Source organism: Hyperolius riggenbachi, chromosome 4, assembly GCF_040937935.1.
Source record: "Hyperolius riggenbachi isolate aHypRig1 chromosome 4, aHypRig1.pri, whole genome shotgun sequence".
Taxonomy (NCBI): domain Eukaryota; kingdom Metazoa; phylum Chordata; class Amphibia; order Anura; family Hyperoliidae; genus Hyperolius; species Hyperolius riggenbachi.
The window spans coordinates 48,868,739-48,882,969 of record NC_090649.1 but is presented as its reverse complement, the minus strand read 5'-3'; the positions used below and the strand labels follow the sequence as shown (position 1 = coordinate 48,882,969).

General features: G+C 44.1%; 1 protein-coding gene across 3 annotated transcripts in view; it reads left to right on the top strand.

The window, feature by feature from the left end:
- Positions 1-14,231, top strand: part of PKHD1 (PKHD1 ciliary IPT domain containing fibrocystin/polyductin) — a 607,682-nt gene that overhangs the window by 60,182 nt on the left and 533,269 nt on the right. For all 3 annotated transcript variants that reach the window (XM_068280030.1, XM_068280029.1, XM_068280031.1), the window contains exons 22-25: positions 2,404-2,552; positions 6,222-6,406; positions 8,549-8,671; positions 11,484-11,589. In XM_068280030.1, the coding sequence (XP_068136131.1) occupies positions 2,404-2,552; positions 6,222-6,406; positions 8,549-8,671; positions 11,484-11,589 (563 nt within the window). The remainder of the gene's footprint in view (positions 1-2,403; positions 2,553-6,221; positions 6,407-8,548; positions 8,672-11,483; positions 11,590-14,231) is intronic.

The window sequence follows — 14,231 nt, the reverse complement described above, 5'->3', positions numbered from 1 at the left end:
TAAAATAAGAAACAGGACCTATATTATAGCAATTGCTGAGTTTCTTGCAATTCGTAGATTAACACTAAAGGGAGCCATACATGATATAATACAACAATTCAATTTTAAAGTTTACCTGTAAGGAAAAAAGTGCCTCTAAGGCAGGGATGTCAAACCGGTCCTACGAGGGCCAAGATCCACACACATTTTTGACACAGCTCAAATGAATTGATGGGTCTGAATCAGGAAAGGTGTGGTCCATCAGGTAGAACACATTCCTGTCTTTCTCAGTCCATCCTAAACACTGGCATGGATCTGGCCCTCCAGGCCGGGAGTTCGACACGTGCTCTAAGGGGTATTTACCACAGGACTTCCTCCTCAGGTGAGTACCCCTTAGAGCAGGGATGTCAAACTGGTCCTTCGAGGGCCAAGGTCCTTACATATTTTTGACACTGGCATGGATCTGGCCCTCTAGGTCTGGAGTTCGACACCTGTGCCTTAGAGGCACTTCTTTTCCTTGCAGTTAAACTTAAGCCTCCAGAGGCTTCCTCTGTTTTCTTCCATTGGCCTGTTCCAGCGCAGGGATCCCCTGAAAGACCTTTTATTGGAAAAGGGCGAGCACGATCGGGTCCACGCTATTGCGCATGCGTGAGCCATCTGCCCCTGCCCATTAGCATGAACCCGATGGAGCTTGGCGGTCAAAGCCTGAGCACTGCAGGTCTATGCTGATCCTCTGGCACAGTGTGACTGCACTGCGGGGTCCCTGCTTCCCAACGACTTGGTGGAGGACTCTAGAGGATCCAGAGGCTTCCCCTATCCTGAGGTTAGGATGTTTTTTCTTCCGACAAAATGCACAGGTTTTCTTGAGGCCGGTTTTACACTTAAAGAACCACTATCGTGATAATTGTAAAAATTTTAAGTAACACAAACACATGCAAATAAGAAGTATGTTTCTTCCAGAGTAAAATGAGCCATAAATTGCTTTTCTCCTATGTTGCTGTCACTTACAGTAGGTAGTAGAAATCTGACAGAAGCAACAGGTTCTGGACTAGCCCATCACCTCATGGGGGATTCTCAGAGTTTTCTTTATTTTAAAAAGCACTTTGTGAATGGCAGTTGCTCTGCCCAACTGCCAAAAAACTGCAAACAGGTAGGGGAGCGGTCTGCATCTTTATATAAATCCTTTTCAGGGATTGTCTCTTTAGAAATGTTATTTATTTATTTATTGTATTTATAAAGCGCCAACATATTACACAGAAATGATAAAGGCCGTGCGAAGAATCCCCCATGAAGAGATGGACTAGTCCAAAACCTGTCGGTTCTGTCTGATGTCTACTTCTTACTGTAAGTGACAGCAAAATAGGAGAAAAGTAATCTATGGCTCATTTTCCTCTGGAAGAAACATACTTCTTATTTGTATGTGTTTACATGTATCTTAAAGTTTACAATTTTCGTGAGAGTGGTCATTTAATTTTTGCGTTACGGTGAGGATGTCCTGCTCCTGCTGCATCTCACCACAATGCAAAAAAATCACAAACCTATGACCCTGCGACGCAGTGCGCCGACAGTCATATGCATAGTGTGGTACTCCCTGCTGGGCAGGAAGTACGCCACTGGGATTCGCGTCAGTCTGCACATGTGCCATGACGCATCGCGCTCTGTGGTTTACACTGCATTCCTCGCCCATAGACTTCCATTACACTAAACACTGTGCGTTAAGCAGCTTGGTTACGTCTGGCGCACCGCAAAGGAACCGCAATAAATGTGAAAGTCTCTATAGATTTTCATTGCTTTTGTGAAATAGGGAAACCCAACGCATGTTTAACCGGCAACAATTTTTAACAATTTGATAAAAACGATCAGTTGCTCAGAAAAATCTAAACTTTTTTCTTTATTCAACCAAGAATTATACGGTAATTGAATTTCCCATTTTATCGCTATAAGTCGATTGGGATAGGCTGAATTTTCAGAAGAATTTTTATGAAAATTGAATGGATGAAGGATAAATTGTCAGTTTTGTTGATTCGTGGACGAGAGACAAAGAGGGAGGGAGATCTGTGTGTGTTAGTTGGGTCAGATTTTTTCAATGTTATTACAATCATTCATAAAAATTGCCTGTGCTGTAATTCTCAAGTTGAAAAGAAATAGAATAATTTCTGGACCTGGCCCAGTTTAGGAAACCCAGTAGGAAACCTCATGGGGAAATTCTGCTAATGTGATTGGGTGGATAGCACCCTCTCGAATTATAAGGCCTCAGGCAGGTTGAAGTAATAATACCCCCATGAGGTTTAAAGCAGGTGTTGAGGAAAGGGGTATTTGTTTATGGGGATCAGTGACTGGACGGCAGAGTAGGAATGATAAAGGCACCACTGAGACGTGCCCAAAGCATACTGCCAATCTCAATGTGACTTTCTTTACATTTAGCGGGGCCTCTGTGGAAGCTGCAGGAGATGATTGGATACGGCAGTCACATGATCAGGAAATGGCTTCACTCATGGTTACCAGGTTGCAGGCAGCCAGCTCACCGATTGGAGGAACATTTTCCATCAACTTATCCGGGACTCTCATAGCAGGTAAGCAGATTCATTGAGAATACTCATAATACCAATATCATACACATTGCTCAGATTGTGTGAGATGGGGAATAATGGCCTCTTGTGTGCTAATACAAATAAACATACAGACATCATACTAATCTCCAAGTAGTCTACTCATCAGTAGGGATGCTCATCCGGATTCCGCGGAAATGCAATTTCCGAAATTCCGATCGGAAATTTCATTTCCGCATCGGAATGTGGAAATCGGTAATACAAGTGCGGTAGGCGGATTTCCGCCGGAAATCGCGGAAATTTCGGAAATTCCACCCAACTTTAACATCGATTTTCTCAAAAACTATAATGTCTTTTTGAAAACTTTTTTTTTGTATCTTGTTCACAAGATTCAGTTTAATAAAGCCTGACAATTTGGTGTGTCTAGAACTTAAGGGGGCTTTGCTATTAACTGCTAAAATCGGCGGATTTTTACTGTAATGTAAAATGCTGAAAATCTGCATCTGCCTATTTTCTGCATTTACATTACAGTAAAAATCCGCCGACTTTAGCGGTTAATAGCAAAGCCCTCGTAAGTCATAGAAACACCAAATTTTTAGGGTTTATTAAACAGAATCTTCTGAACAAGATGCAAAAAAAGTTTTCAAAAAGACCCTATAGTTTTTGAGAAAATCGATGTTAAAGTCGGGTGGAATTTCCACGATTTCCGGCGGAAATTCCGCATTGGAATGCGGAAATTGGTAGCGGAAAGCGGAATCGGTAATTGGCAATGGCGGAATGCGGATTTACCGCGGAATCGGAAATTGGCATTTCCGACCATCCCTACTCATCAGCCTTTTTCTCCTCTTCATCTCCTGTCCTGTTTGTACACTGTGATCGATGTAATTCTCTACCCTACATGTAAAAAATGGTGATGACCCCGTAACAACTTCCAGGTCAGCATTCCGTTATCCAGTAATATCGCTTGAGCCATAGGGAACCATGGGCATTACCTTGCACGTCAATTGTCATTTCAGTTATAACTGACAGAAACTGATTTAGTGGAAAAGGGCCCTAAGGGCTCTTTCACATTAGGGCAGATTTTCTGCGTTTCAACGCAACGGGTAAAGTTTGCGTTACCCAAGGTGAAATGAAAGTCCATAGACTTTCATTTTAGCTTTCACATATAACGCAGCCTTTATGTGCGTTGCGTTACACTGCACCCAGGCGCAGTTTTTCGGCCGGCGCTAGCTTTATGCGTTACAATGTTTGTCAATGTAAAACGCACACTATGTGCGTTTTTAATCCGTTAACGCAGGCAATCAGTCCCAGAATGCAACAGAGGAACAATGTAGAAAGTTGAAAACTAAAAGAAAAAAAAATTACCTGCGTTTTCCTATGTGCTGTAACGCATTGAAAACGCACACTCACTGCAGTGCAACGCATATCAAAACGCATTAAAACGTATGCTTTGAGCGTTCTCCAACGCAAGCTCTGATGTGAAAGAGCCCTAAGGCTTTCAGCTTCTGGTGACACAAGTCTGAGTAGATCTAGTCAGAGCTGGAAGGAATAATTATTGGTGAGCTTCTGAGAGAAACAAATGGCGAGGTAAGTATGTAATATGCATTTGCAGGTACATCATCTGTTCATTTTAAGGGCCCGTTTCCACTAGTGCGGTGCGGAATCGCCGCATATCACCGTTGACAAAATCGCATGCGGGTGCGATTCCGCATGCGTTTTTTGCCGCGATTTCGTATGCGATTTCGCATAGGCAGGGTATATGCGATTTTAACCATGTCACTGCCTGTGTCAATTTACATTACTTTCAATGCGAAATCGCACGCGAAATCGTGGGAAAAAATGCATGCAAAAAACGCATGCAATTTCCCTATTAAATACATTACCTGCGAATCGCCTGCATTCCACACGCAGGCGAATTCTGCAGGGTCTACCGTGCAGAAAAATCCTGCACATAAAAACGCAAATGAAAACTGACAAGTGGAAACAGTCCCATCCACTTGTATTGCCTATGCGAATCCGCATGCGTTGTCTGCATGCGAATTCGCGCTAGTGGAAACGGGCCCTATGTATTTTTACTCAGTTCAGGTCCCTGATAAACATCAGGTATGCAAGTGACAGTTTCTCTCCAGTCAGCACCTAGTTGGGTTATAGTGCAATCCTCACTGGTAAGGAGTTATAGCCATAAAATTCTTACCTGGAAGAGAATAACTTTTGACTGCAGATAATGTATAAAAAAGCTCAATAGTTAATATATTTTAGCTCTGTGAGACAAGGACATACTGTGTCATTGAGCAGAAACAAAACCATTAATATACTTTTTTTTTCCTTTTTAAACACAAAACTGTGGGATATCTTTAAAAAGTATTTTTTAGGAGCAAGAGGTTAGATACAATTGTATATCAGTTTTTAGTACACTTAAAGCAAATCTAAAGAGAAAAAAACTTATGAGAAAATGAATTGTATGTGTAATATGGATAATACATAGAACATTAGTAGCAAAGAAAAAAAACATTAGTAGCAAAAAAAAGGAGTCTCACATTGTCTTCCAGTACAGTAAGAGATGAAAAACAGTAGTTGTTATCTATACAAAAGAGCTTCTCTTAGTTAATCAACCAACTTGGTCAAACTCAGTCCCCTTCTCTAGAGCTTAAACAGGCAAGAAACAGTAAGAGACAGCTTGGGATAAGGTTTTACTGCAGGGAAGTTCAAAGGGTCATTGCATCGATTGTACTTTGTTTTACAGCTTAAACAGAATCTGTAAAAAAAAGGGGGGGTCCTCTGGATCTTTATAAGGCTTCCCCTGTCCTGTTCACCCTCCGGGATCCAGCACTGACAGCACCCAAACAGCAGCAATGTAAATATTTCCCATCCCGCTCCTGCGCAGGAGCAGTAGCGTTTTTTTAGATGGGCTCCGGCGGAAATAGCCGAGCTTGATCAGGCCCGTTCTACTGTGCAGGCACCAGCTGCCTGCGCAGTACCTTCCATGCCTAGAAATTAACTCTCTCAGGCAGGAAAATAAAACAAGTAAAACAGCCTGTTTTGCACTGTTTATCTCATCATGTCACATGTCACCTCGGGCACACTTTAAGGCAAATCTTTTTATTTGCGTTTTGGGACAGGTAAGGACCTTGCTTACATTTGCAAATAATTCCTGTAAAACTTTGTTGGGTCTTTGGGACAGCAAATGACGGGGAATCATATTAATGGCCCACAGACAATGATAAAAACGACGGATGGAAGCTGCTGCTCTTTCCCCATTCTGCCCAAAGTGAACACAAAACATTTTGCCTTGCCCTCCACTTGAATGAATAAAGGGGCCCATACACTCAGCCGATTTTCTGACCGATTGATCGTTTGCAAATCGGTTGGCCAATCGGCCGATCAATGGCCGATTTCGATCGATTTCGATGGATTTCCATCGAACTGGCGGGGTGGAAAATTTAGGTCGATCTGATGAGATCGCTTATCAGTTTGCATTGGCCTTAATGGAAATCTGATGGCAAAAAAATGCCATCAGATCGAATTTCAATAGATTTCAAACTGAAATCTATTGGAATTCTATCCTGGTGAAAAATGTTCTAAAAACGCATCAGATAGATCATCAGATGCATTTCTTATCTATCTGCTGCCAATCTGACGAGTGTATGGGCACCTTTATGGGTAGATTACTTGCTGTGTGTTTATGCTCTGAAGGGGTTCCGGTTCACATCTCCCCGGGACACTTGCGGGAAATCCTCCTCCATAATGCTGACAACGCGACCGTTCCGTATATGGATGTCCGCGACTTCACCATCACCAGGGATGTGAACACGTGTCACCATGTGGTGTGGACTCTGTCCTGGACTCACATGACGGGAGACTTGCCTGTTTCCATCCAGGTATGTCTTATTTTACATGCTAGTCATACCGAAGCATGCTAAAGAGGAACTCCAGTGAAAATAAGATAATGAACAAAAGTGCTTCATTTTTACAATAATTATGTATAAATGATTTAGTCAGTGTTTGCCCATTGTAAAATCTTTCCTCTCCCTGATTTACATTCTGACATTTACCACATGGTGACATTTTTACTGCTGGCAGGTGATGTCACTGGAAGGAAATGCTGCTTTTTTGGCAATTGGAAACAGCTGTTATTTCCCACAATGCAACAAGGCTCCCACAGTGTGATGTCATCACCATGGTCCTGACATCACACTGTGGGAGGGGTTTCACCACAATATCAGCCATACAGAGCCCCCTGATGATCCGTTTGTCATAAGGAATAGATCTCTCATGGGAAAGGGGGTATCAGCTACTGATTGGGATGAACTTCGATTCTTGGTTACGGTTTCTCTTTAAAGCAGAACTTTGGGTACAAATGATAACCTATTTGGGGAAAGCCACAAGCACATCCCTCTGTTCTGGTTGGATAATTTTTAGGTCCTGTTTGAGAAAGAAATACACAAACTCCTGTCTGTGCAAAAGCGGCTTTATGCTACTGGGCAGGCGGAAACCCTTCTAGGGCCTGCACAGTACGGCTGTACTCGTACACAGATGGTAGCATGGCCAGGGAGTTGGAGAGAGTCAGATACTCGCCTATGGGGAAGAAAGGCTCTGGGTCCTATAGACCAGGGGTCAGGAACCTTTTTGGCTTAGAGAGCCCTAAATGCCACATATTTTTATATGTAATACTGTGAGAGCCATACAATATGTTTCAAACCGGGGCAGTGCGCATGCGCAGCAGAGGGCTCACGTCCCTGTTGCCATAGTGATGTATTCACAGTTGACCCTCTGGGCACCGGAAGTGTCAGACACGTCTTCAGCTTCTCTCGGGTTGCAGCAACATCAGCAATTTCCCCAAGAGCCAGGCAGGAGAAATACTGACTAACAGCTTGTACAATTAGCTGGCTGACTTGGGGGTTGATTCACTTTGTAGGACAAGATCACCGCCCTTTGGCCCAATAGGATGCCTGTCAAGTGACAGGCAGCCTAATGGGCCAATCAAAGTGCGGAAATCTCGTCCTACAAAGTCACTGTACCTGACAAAATCCAGGGTGGGACAGTTGGAGCAGCAGTTAGTTTTGAGGGGAGTGTGAGTAAGTCAGTAGTGCGTGCTCCAGCAGAAGCCTACTTTGAAAATGTTACTTGCGCTGCCACACTGAGCTGTGCTGCTTGAGCAGTGTAGCTTAGCGAATCAACCCCTACTGATTTGTCTGTGAGCCACATGCAGCCATCAAAAGAGCCACATCTGGCTCCTGAGCCATAGGTTCCCTACCCCTGCTATAGAGCCTTCCCGTCCCTTCATGCTGCCGTGTGCCAGCGCTGTCCCATTCAAATTTGCCGCCTCCATGGAGCCCTCTGAATGCTTTGCAAGCACTTGTGTCCCAGAGTGCTTTAGAAGATGGGCGTGTCTGTACTGCGCATGCACGAGTGTGTGCAAGAGTGCGCTCACGCATGTGCAGTACGGAGCCACCCATCTTTGGAAGGGCATACAAATCAAGAGCAAGGGGGCTGTGTGAGGAACGAGAAGGCTCTACAGGAGCTGGGGCATTTTTATTTTATTTATTTAAAAAAAAATTTTATTAAAGAGAAACCGTAACCAAGAATTGAACTTCATCCCAATCAGTAGCTGATACCCCCTTTCCCATGAGAAATCTATTCCTTTTCACGAACGGATCACCAGGGGGCGCTGTATGGCTGATATTGTGGTGAAACCCCTCCCACAGTGTGATGTCAGTACCAGGGTGCTGACATCACACTGTGGGAGCCTTGTTGCATTGTGGGAAATAACAGCTGTTTCCAACTGCCAAAAAAGCAAGCAGCTTCTCCTACTGACATCACCTGCCAGCAGTAAAAATGTCACCCTGTGATAAATGTCAGAATGTAAATCGGGGAGAGAAAAGATTTTACAATGGGTAAACCCTGACTAAATCATTTATATATAATTATTGTAAAAATTAAGCACTTTTGTTCATTACATTATTTTCACTGGAGTTCCTCTTTAAGTTTTACTTGAATGTAGTTATTTTGTCTTCACACAGGTTGATGCCGAGAATCTGACCGGACTGAACCCCACTGTTACAACTCGGGTGGTTTATGACGGAGGTGTGTTCATATGGCCAATATTTGGGGATATGTTGGCATCAGCAGACCCCCTTACTCAGGTAAAGCGATCCACGCTCACACTTATGCCTGCTGCACACCATGCAAAAAGTGAAAGTGTAACTTATTGTGAACATGTTTTTAGCAAATTTACACTAACCATAATTCATCTCATGGTACGCGTGAAATTATACGCACAATAAATGACAATTTTGTAATTTCGTAATGCAGAATCCGCTCAGAATCCCATGCGAGATTTTCCTATTTCAGTGCATTTGGAATTTGGTTATTCTGACCGTCCCGGGCATGAAACGGGCCTCTGTCAGTGAATGTTAGCAGCCTGTGGAATGCTTATGTGCATAAAATCACACCAATCACAGTGGAAAGATGTTTGAAGTGAGAGGGATATGTTGGCAGCTATATTTATTTTCTTTCTAAACAATCCCAGTTACCTGACTGCCCTGCTGGTTTATTTGGCTGCAGTAGTGTCTGAATCACACACCTGAAACAAACATGTGGGTAATCCAGTCTGACTTCAGTCAGAGCACCTGATCTGCATGTTGGTTCAGGGCCTATAGCTAAAAGTATCATGCTAGGTACACACCATTCAATTTACTGGCAGATTAACGGGTCAAACCAATAATTTACGTCAGGTCTGATCTGCTCCCGATTGATAAAAGGATCGATTTTTCAGACCACTACTGCACAAAACCGATTCCATTATCGACCGGAAGCAGATTGATATCAGTTTGACTTGTCGCTCTGACGGGAAATTGAATGGTGTGTACTATATAGCGTTAGAGGCAGGGGATCAGTGGGACAGCCAGGCAATGTGCATTGTTTAAAAGGAAATAAATATGGCAGCCTCCAAATCCTTCTCACTTCAGGTGTGCTTTAATGCATGTGATATATACACTGTGTGTCTGTGTGTATATATATATATATATATATATATATATATATATATATATATATATATATATATATATATATATATATATATATATATATAGTACCAAACCTCAATAAAACTGTAGTTTGTTTGAAGCGCAATGCTTAGGGCCCTTTTCCACTAGCAATCGCTAGCGTTCACGCTGAACGCTAGCGATTGCTGAATCGCAATTACCGGCGATTCCCCGACGTTCGCGGCCGCGATTTTGCTATGCTATGCACTGCATAGCAAAATCGCGGCAATTATCGCTCCGCGGTGCGTTCGCGTTCCTGGCAAAAACGAATCGCGGTAGTGGAAATGACCTACCGCGATTCCTATGTTAAAAAGCAAACCGTAGCGATTGTAAAATTGCTAGCGGTTTGCGTTTTTGCGATTCAGCCAGCGCAAACGTGTGGTTTGCCTTCTTAAAATAGAAGAAATTTACAGTAATTCAGCTTGACGTGTATAATTTTTTTTTATAAACTTCCTTCTTCTGGCAAACCACCCTAAGCATTGCTTTTTAGTAGGAGGCTTTTTGGTCCCTTTTATCACCGGTCCACCCTTGTCCGTTGCAGATTGGATCCGTTTCAAACGGATCCGATTTGGTCATTTTTTTCCTCTCTGTTTTTGCTGTCAAGTCATATATTTGCAGCATACGTTTCTAGTCCGTGGGAAACGTATGCCCAGCCATGGCAGTGGGGGACTGCGGTCGACGGGGAGGGGGGTCACCTCCCTCACCTGGGTCCCCTGTCCCTGCTCCCCTCCAACTATTTGAGCAAAAGTTGTTAAAAGTTGTTAAAATGTAATGTAGTCAGTGAGCGGGGAACCTTACCTTCTCGCCTTGCGTTCCACCACTCGAAACTTGACTTCCTGCAGTGTCGCCCTCTACACTTTGAAGGGCGGCACTGCAGAAAGTGACGCTGCGAGTGGAGGAAGTTAAGGTAAGGTTTCCCGGTTGCTGTCTCCCCACCGCCCGCTGTCACCACCATCCTGGCCGCTATCGCCCACCAGCATGGCGGCCCCCTCTCCCCCCACAGGCTGGGACACAGAAAACGGATCTGTTTCTGTGTCCAAAATTGCCTGTGTAGAGGTGGTTCCATTTCCCTCTTCACTTTTACTACTCCTTCGTGTATCCGACTCCTTTTTCAACAGACATCCCCCTGAACGCAGGCGGATCCGTTTTTAATTTGAGTGAAGAGGGCTGCTATTTTTAACAATGGTATCCTCTGACCTCCGTGGCTCCGGGTTTGATCCGGGCCAAAAACTGGAGCTACAGTTTGTTTTTAGATCAAGTATGAACCGGCACTATGCCTGAGCTGCTTGGTTACTGTGTTGTACTGGTCCAAGCCCCATCCCATAGAGCCATATCAATCCCTGCCATGTACCTATGAGGACCAACAGTCCGAAACAGGCTGTCTGCATGTTGGGTTGATGTGGTTGTTTTATGAGTTATAGCTTCACTATATCACAGCGGTTCTGGATGCAAGCTTGGCTTCAGGTGCATAAAGAGATCATTTGCATATTCAGTAGCGGAGCATTGTGGGTAACCACAGATGTTCACTTAAAGCTGAATTATTGTAAATTCCTTCTGTTTTAAGAAGGCAAAACACACTAAGGGCCTGATTCACAAAGCGGTGCAAACTTTTTCGCGGACTTTTGCGCGCGCAAAGTGCCGCGATTCGCGCGATCACGGACTTTTGCGCGCACAAAAGTCCGCGATCGCGCGAATCACGGCACTTTGCGCGCGCAAAAGTCCGCAAAAAAGTTTGCACCGCTTTGTGAATCAGGCCCAAAGTGTTGCTTTTAAGTAGATGGTCTTTTTGGTCTCTTTAGTCCCATATACTTTCCTTATGGTTTTGGGTCACCCCGAGCTGCTTGGTTTCTGTTTTGAAGCGCAATATAACACTTCACGCCATGGTCACGATGTCCCCCTCTGCACGCAGGTCACTGTTCTCGTGAATGACGTCCCAGCCAGATGTTCCGGCTCCTGTACCTTCCAACATCTTGTAGATGTCACCCCGGTGGTGAAGGAGATTGAATACTCAGCAGGTAAAGACATCACTGTATAGGCGTGCATGTTACGGAGCAATACAATATGCATAACTAAAAAAAAACAGTTTCCTACCAAACTCACACTGCATATACAGTAGATGCCCACCACTCTGTGCCTCAGTGCGGAGATGTGTGTTGCAGAGGAATAGTTGGGGCTGTAAATGGTCAGTGAGATGCAAATCCCAGGTAGCATGCAAATGTTATGCAAATTGCCTGTAGTTTGGAAGTGTATCAATCACATGCACTTCCTGTCAAATTTGATTGGTCCACCTCCAAGCTACTTATCATTCACATGCGAGTCAGAATTTTTTGCATGTCATTGACCATCCACCTCTTGTGGTGACTTAAGGAGCGTACAAGACCTTATCCCCTTGGGTGACAATGCTGGGCTGGACTGCATACATGCAAGTCAGCTGTGTTGCTATGTTGTGGGGGCGGAGAGACAACATGCGGCACATGCGAACAATGGGGGTCGGTGGGGGATCGGCATCGCTGGGTCTGAGTAGATAAGCCTGGTTGGGGGTTGGCGGCTGCCGTACACATGCCTGATTATCGGCTGAGGCGGTCAGGGGTGTGTACAGGCCTTGAAGCTGACACTAGTGTCCGTATATCAAGCTTTTAACAGGACTGGGAAAGCTGCTTGCATTAAAGCAGTGTATGGGTGGGAGGGACAATATCTGTTCACACAGACACACATCTTCTTGTACAGAATGAATAAGGAATCTGTGCCCATTATACTGGCCAGAGGCCACACACTGCAGCACAGATTCCAGCACAGCTAATTGTGGAAGGACATGCAGAACTCTTGTCCTGTTTAGGCATTTTGGGGTTGATTCACTATAACAAATAGCGAGTGTTACCTCCTGTAACGCTCGGCATCTTCTTTTGCTCCCCTTACTGCACTCTTAGCGTGCCTTATCAGAGTCAGCGGGCCTCTTCAGAGTTAGCGGGCCTTATCGGAGTAGCATAGTGAGCGCTACTAATTTATGCCTGCTAATTGGCAATGACGAGAGCGCCACTCGTCCTGCCCTGAGTCCCTGCGAGTCCACGTTAAAGAGAATCTGTATTGTTAAAATCGCACAAAAGTAAACATACCAGTGCGTTAGGGGACATCTCCTATTACCCTCTGTCACAATTTCGCCGCTCCTCGCCGCATTAAAAGTGGTTAAAAACAGTTTTTAAAAGTTTGTTTATAAACAAACAAAATGGCCACCAAAACAGGAAGTAGATTGATGTACAGTATGTCCACACATAGAAAATACATTCATACACAAGCAGGCTGTATACAGCCTTCCTTTTGAATCCCAAGAGATCATTTGTGTGTTTCTTTCCCCCTGCAGCTATCTTCCACTGAAGTGTAAGGCTGTTTCTTCCTGCAGAGTGCAGACAGCTCTGCCTGTATGTAATTCCTCAGTATGTGAAAGCCCAGCCAGCTCAGAGGAGGATTTATCCAGCTTGTAAAAGATAATGGAGCACAGAGAAGCTGCACTAATCTAAATAATACACAGGCAGTGTGCAGAGAGGGGCCTGGAGGGGGGAAATGCATCACAGAACCACAACACTGAAGAACTTGGCAGCCTTCCAGACACAGGCTGACAAGTCTGACAAGAGAGAGATAAGTTGATTTATTACAGAGATGGTGATAGTAGAACGTGCTGCAGAAAGCCAGAACACATTAGAATAGCTTTTGGAACTTGTAGGATGATAAAAAACAGGATGCAATTTTTGTTACGGAGTCTCTTTAAAGGACATTATCCCTGCACCTTTATTGGCCCAATAGGCTGCCTGTCACTTGACAGGGAACTTGACAGGCAGCCTCATAGCTCCCAACTGTCCCTCTTTCGGAGGGACAGTCCCTCTTTGGGAGCCCTGTCCCACTGTCCCTCTTTCCTCATCATTTGTCCCTCTTTCAGGACTTTGTCCCTCTTTCTATGTAAATATTTTTCTCTACTAAAAAATGTGTGTGATTGACTCTAAACTTTATTCCCAACCTTTAAATTGATATATTACTAATATAATATATTTACTATTTTAAAATGTTAATATGAAGGAAAATGAACCAGGTTAGAAAGGACCAGTGTGGTTTGAATTATAAAACAACATCTTTTTCTTATGAAATCTTTATGGTATGTGTGACTAGAGGTGTGCCGGGGGCGTGACGTCGGGTTGTGGCAGGGGTGTGGCTTAAGTGTCCCTCTTTTGCATCTCAAAAATGTGGGAGGTATGGGCAGCCTATTGGGCCAATCAAAGTACGAGGATAATGTCTTTTAAAGTGATTTAAAGCTATTTGTTATAGTGACTCAACCCCTTTGTAGCTTACTGGACTGCATACAGAGTGTAATGAGAAACCTGGAGCCCCCAAAGACCATGTGCCCCCCCCATCCAAATCCTGTAGTCATGCCTAGATCATGGCCTATGTATCATTTTCAGCCTCGCAGTTTGACACTGAGTCTAGCACTGTTAAAGTGAGTTAAGGGTGGTGGTGCACACATCGAATGGTGATTGGCCAATGATTGGGTGATTTTAAAACCTCCATGCAGCATGAGGGGCAACAGATTTGGAATACTACAAACATACTGTGTAGGCAAATTCTCATACTACATGGAGGTAGTAAAATTGGCCAGTCATTGATCACAATT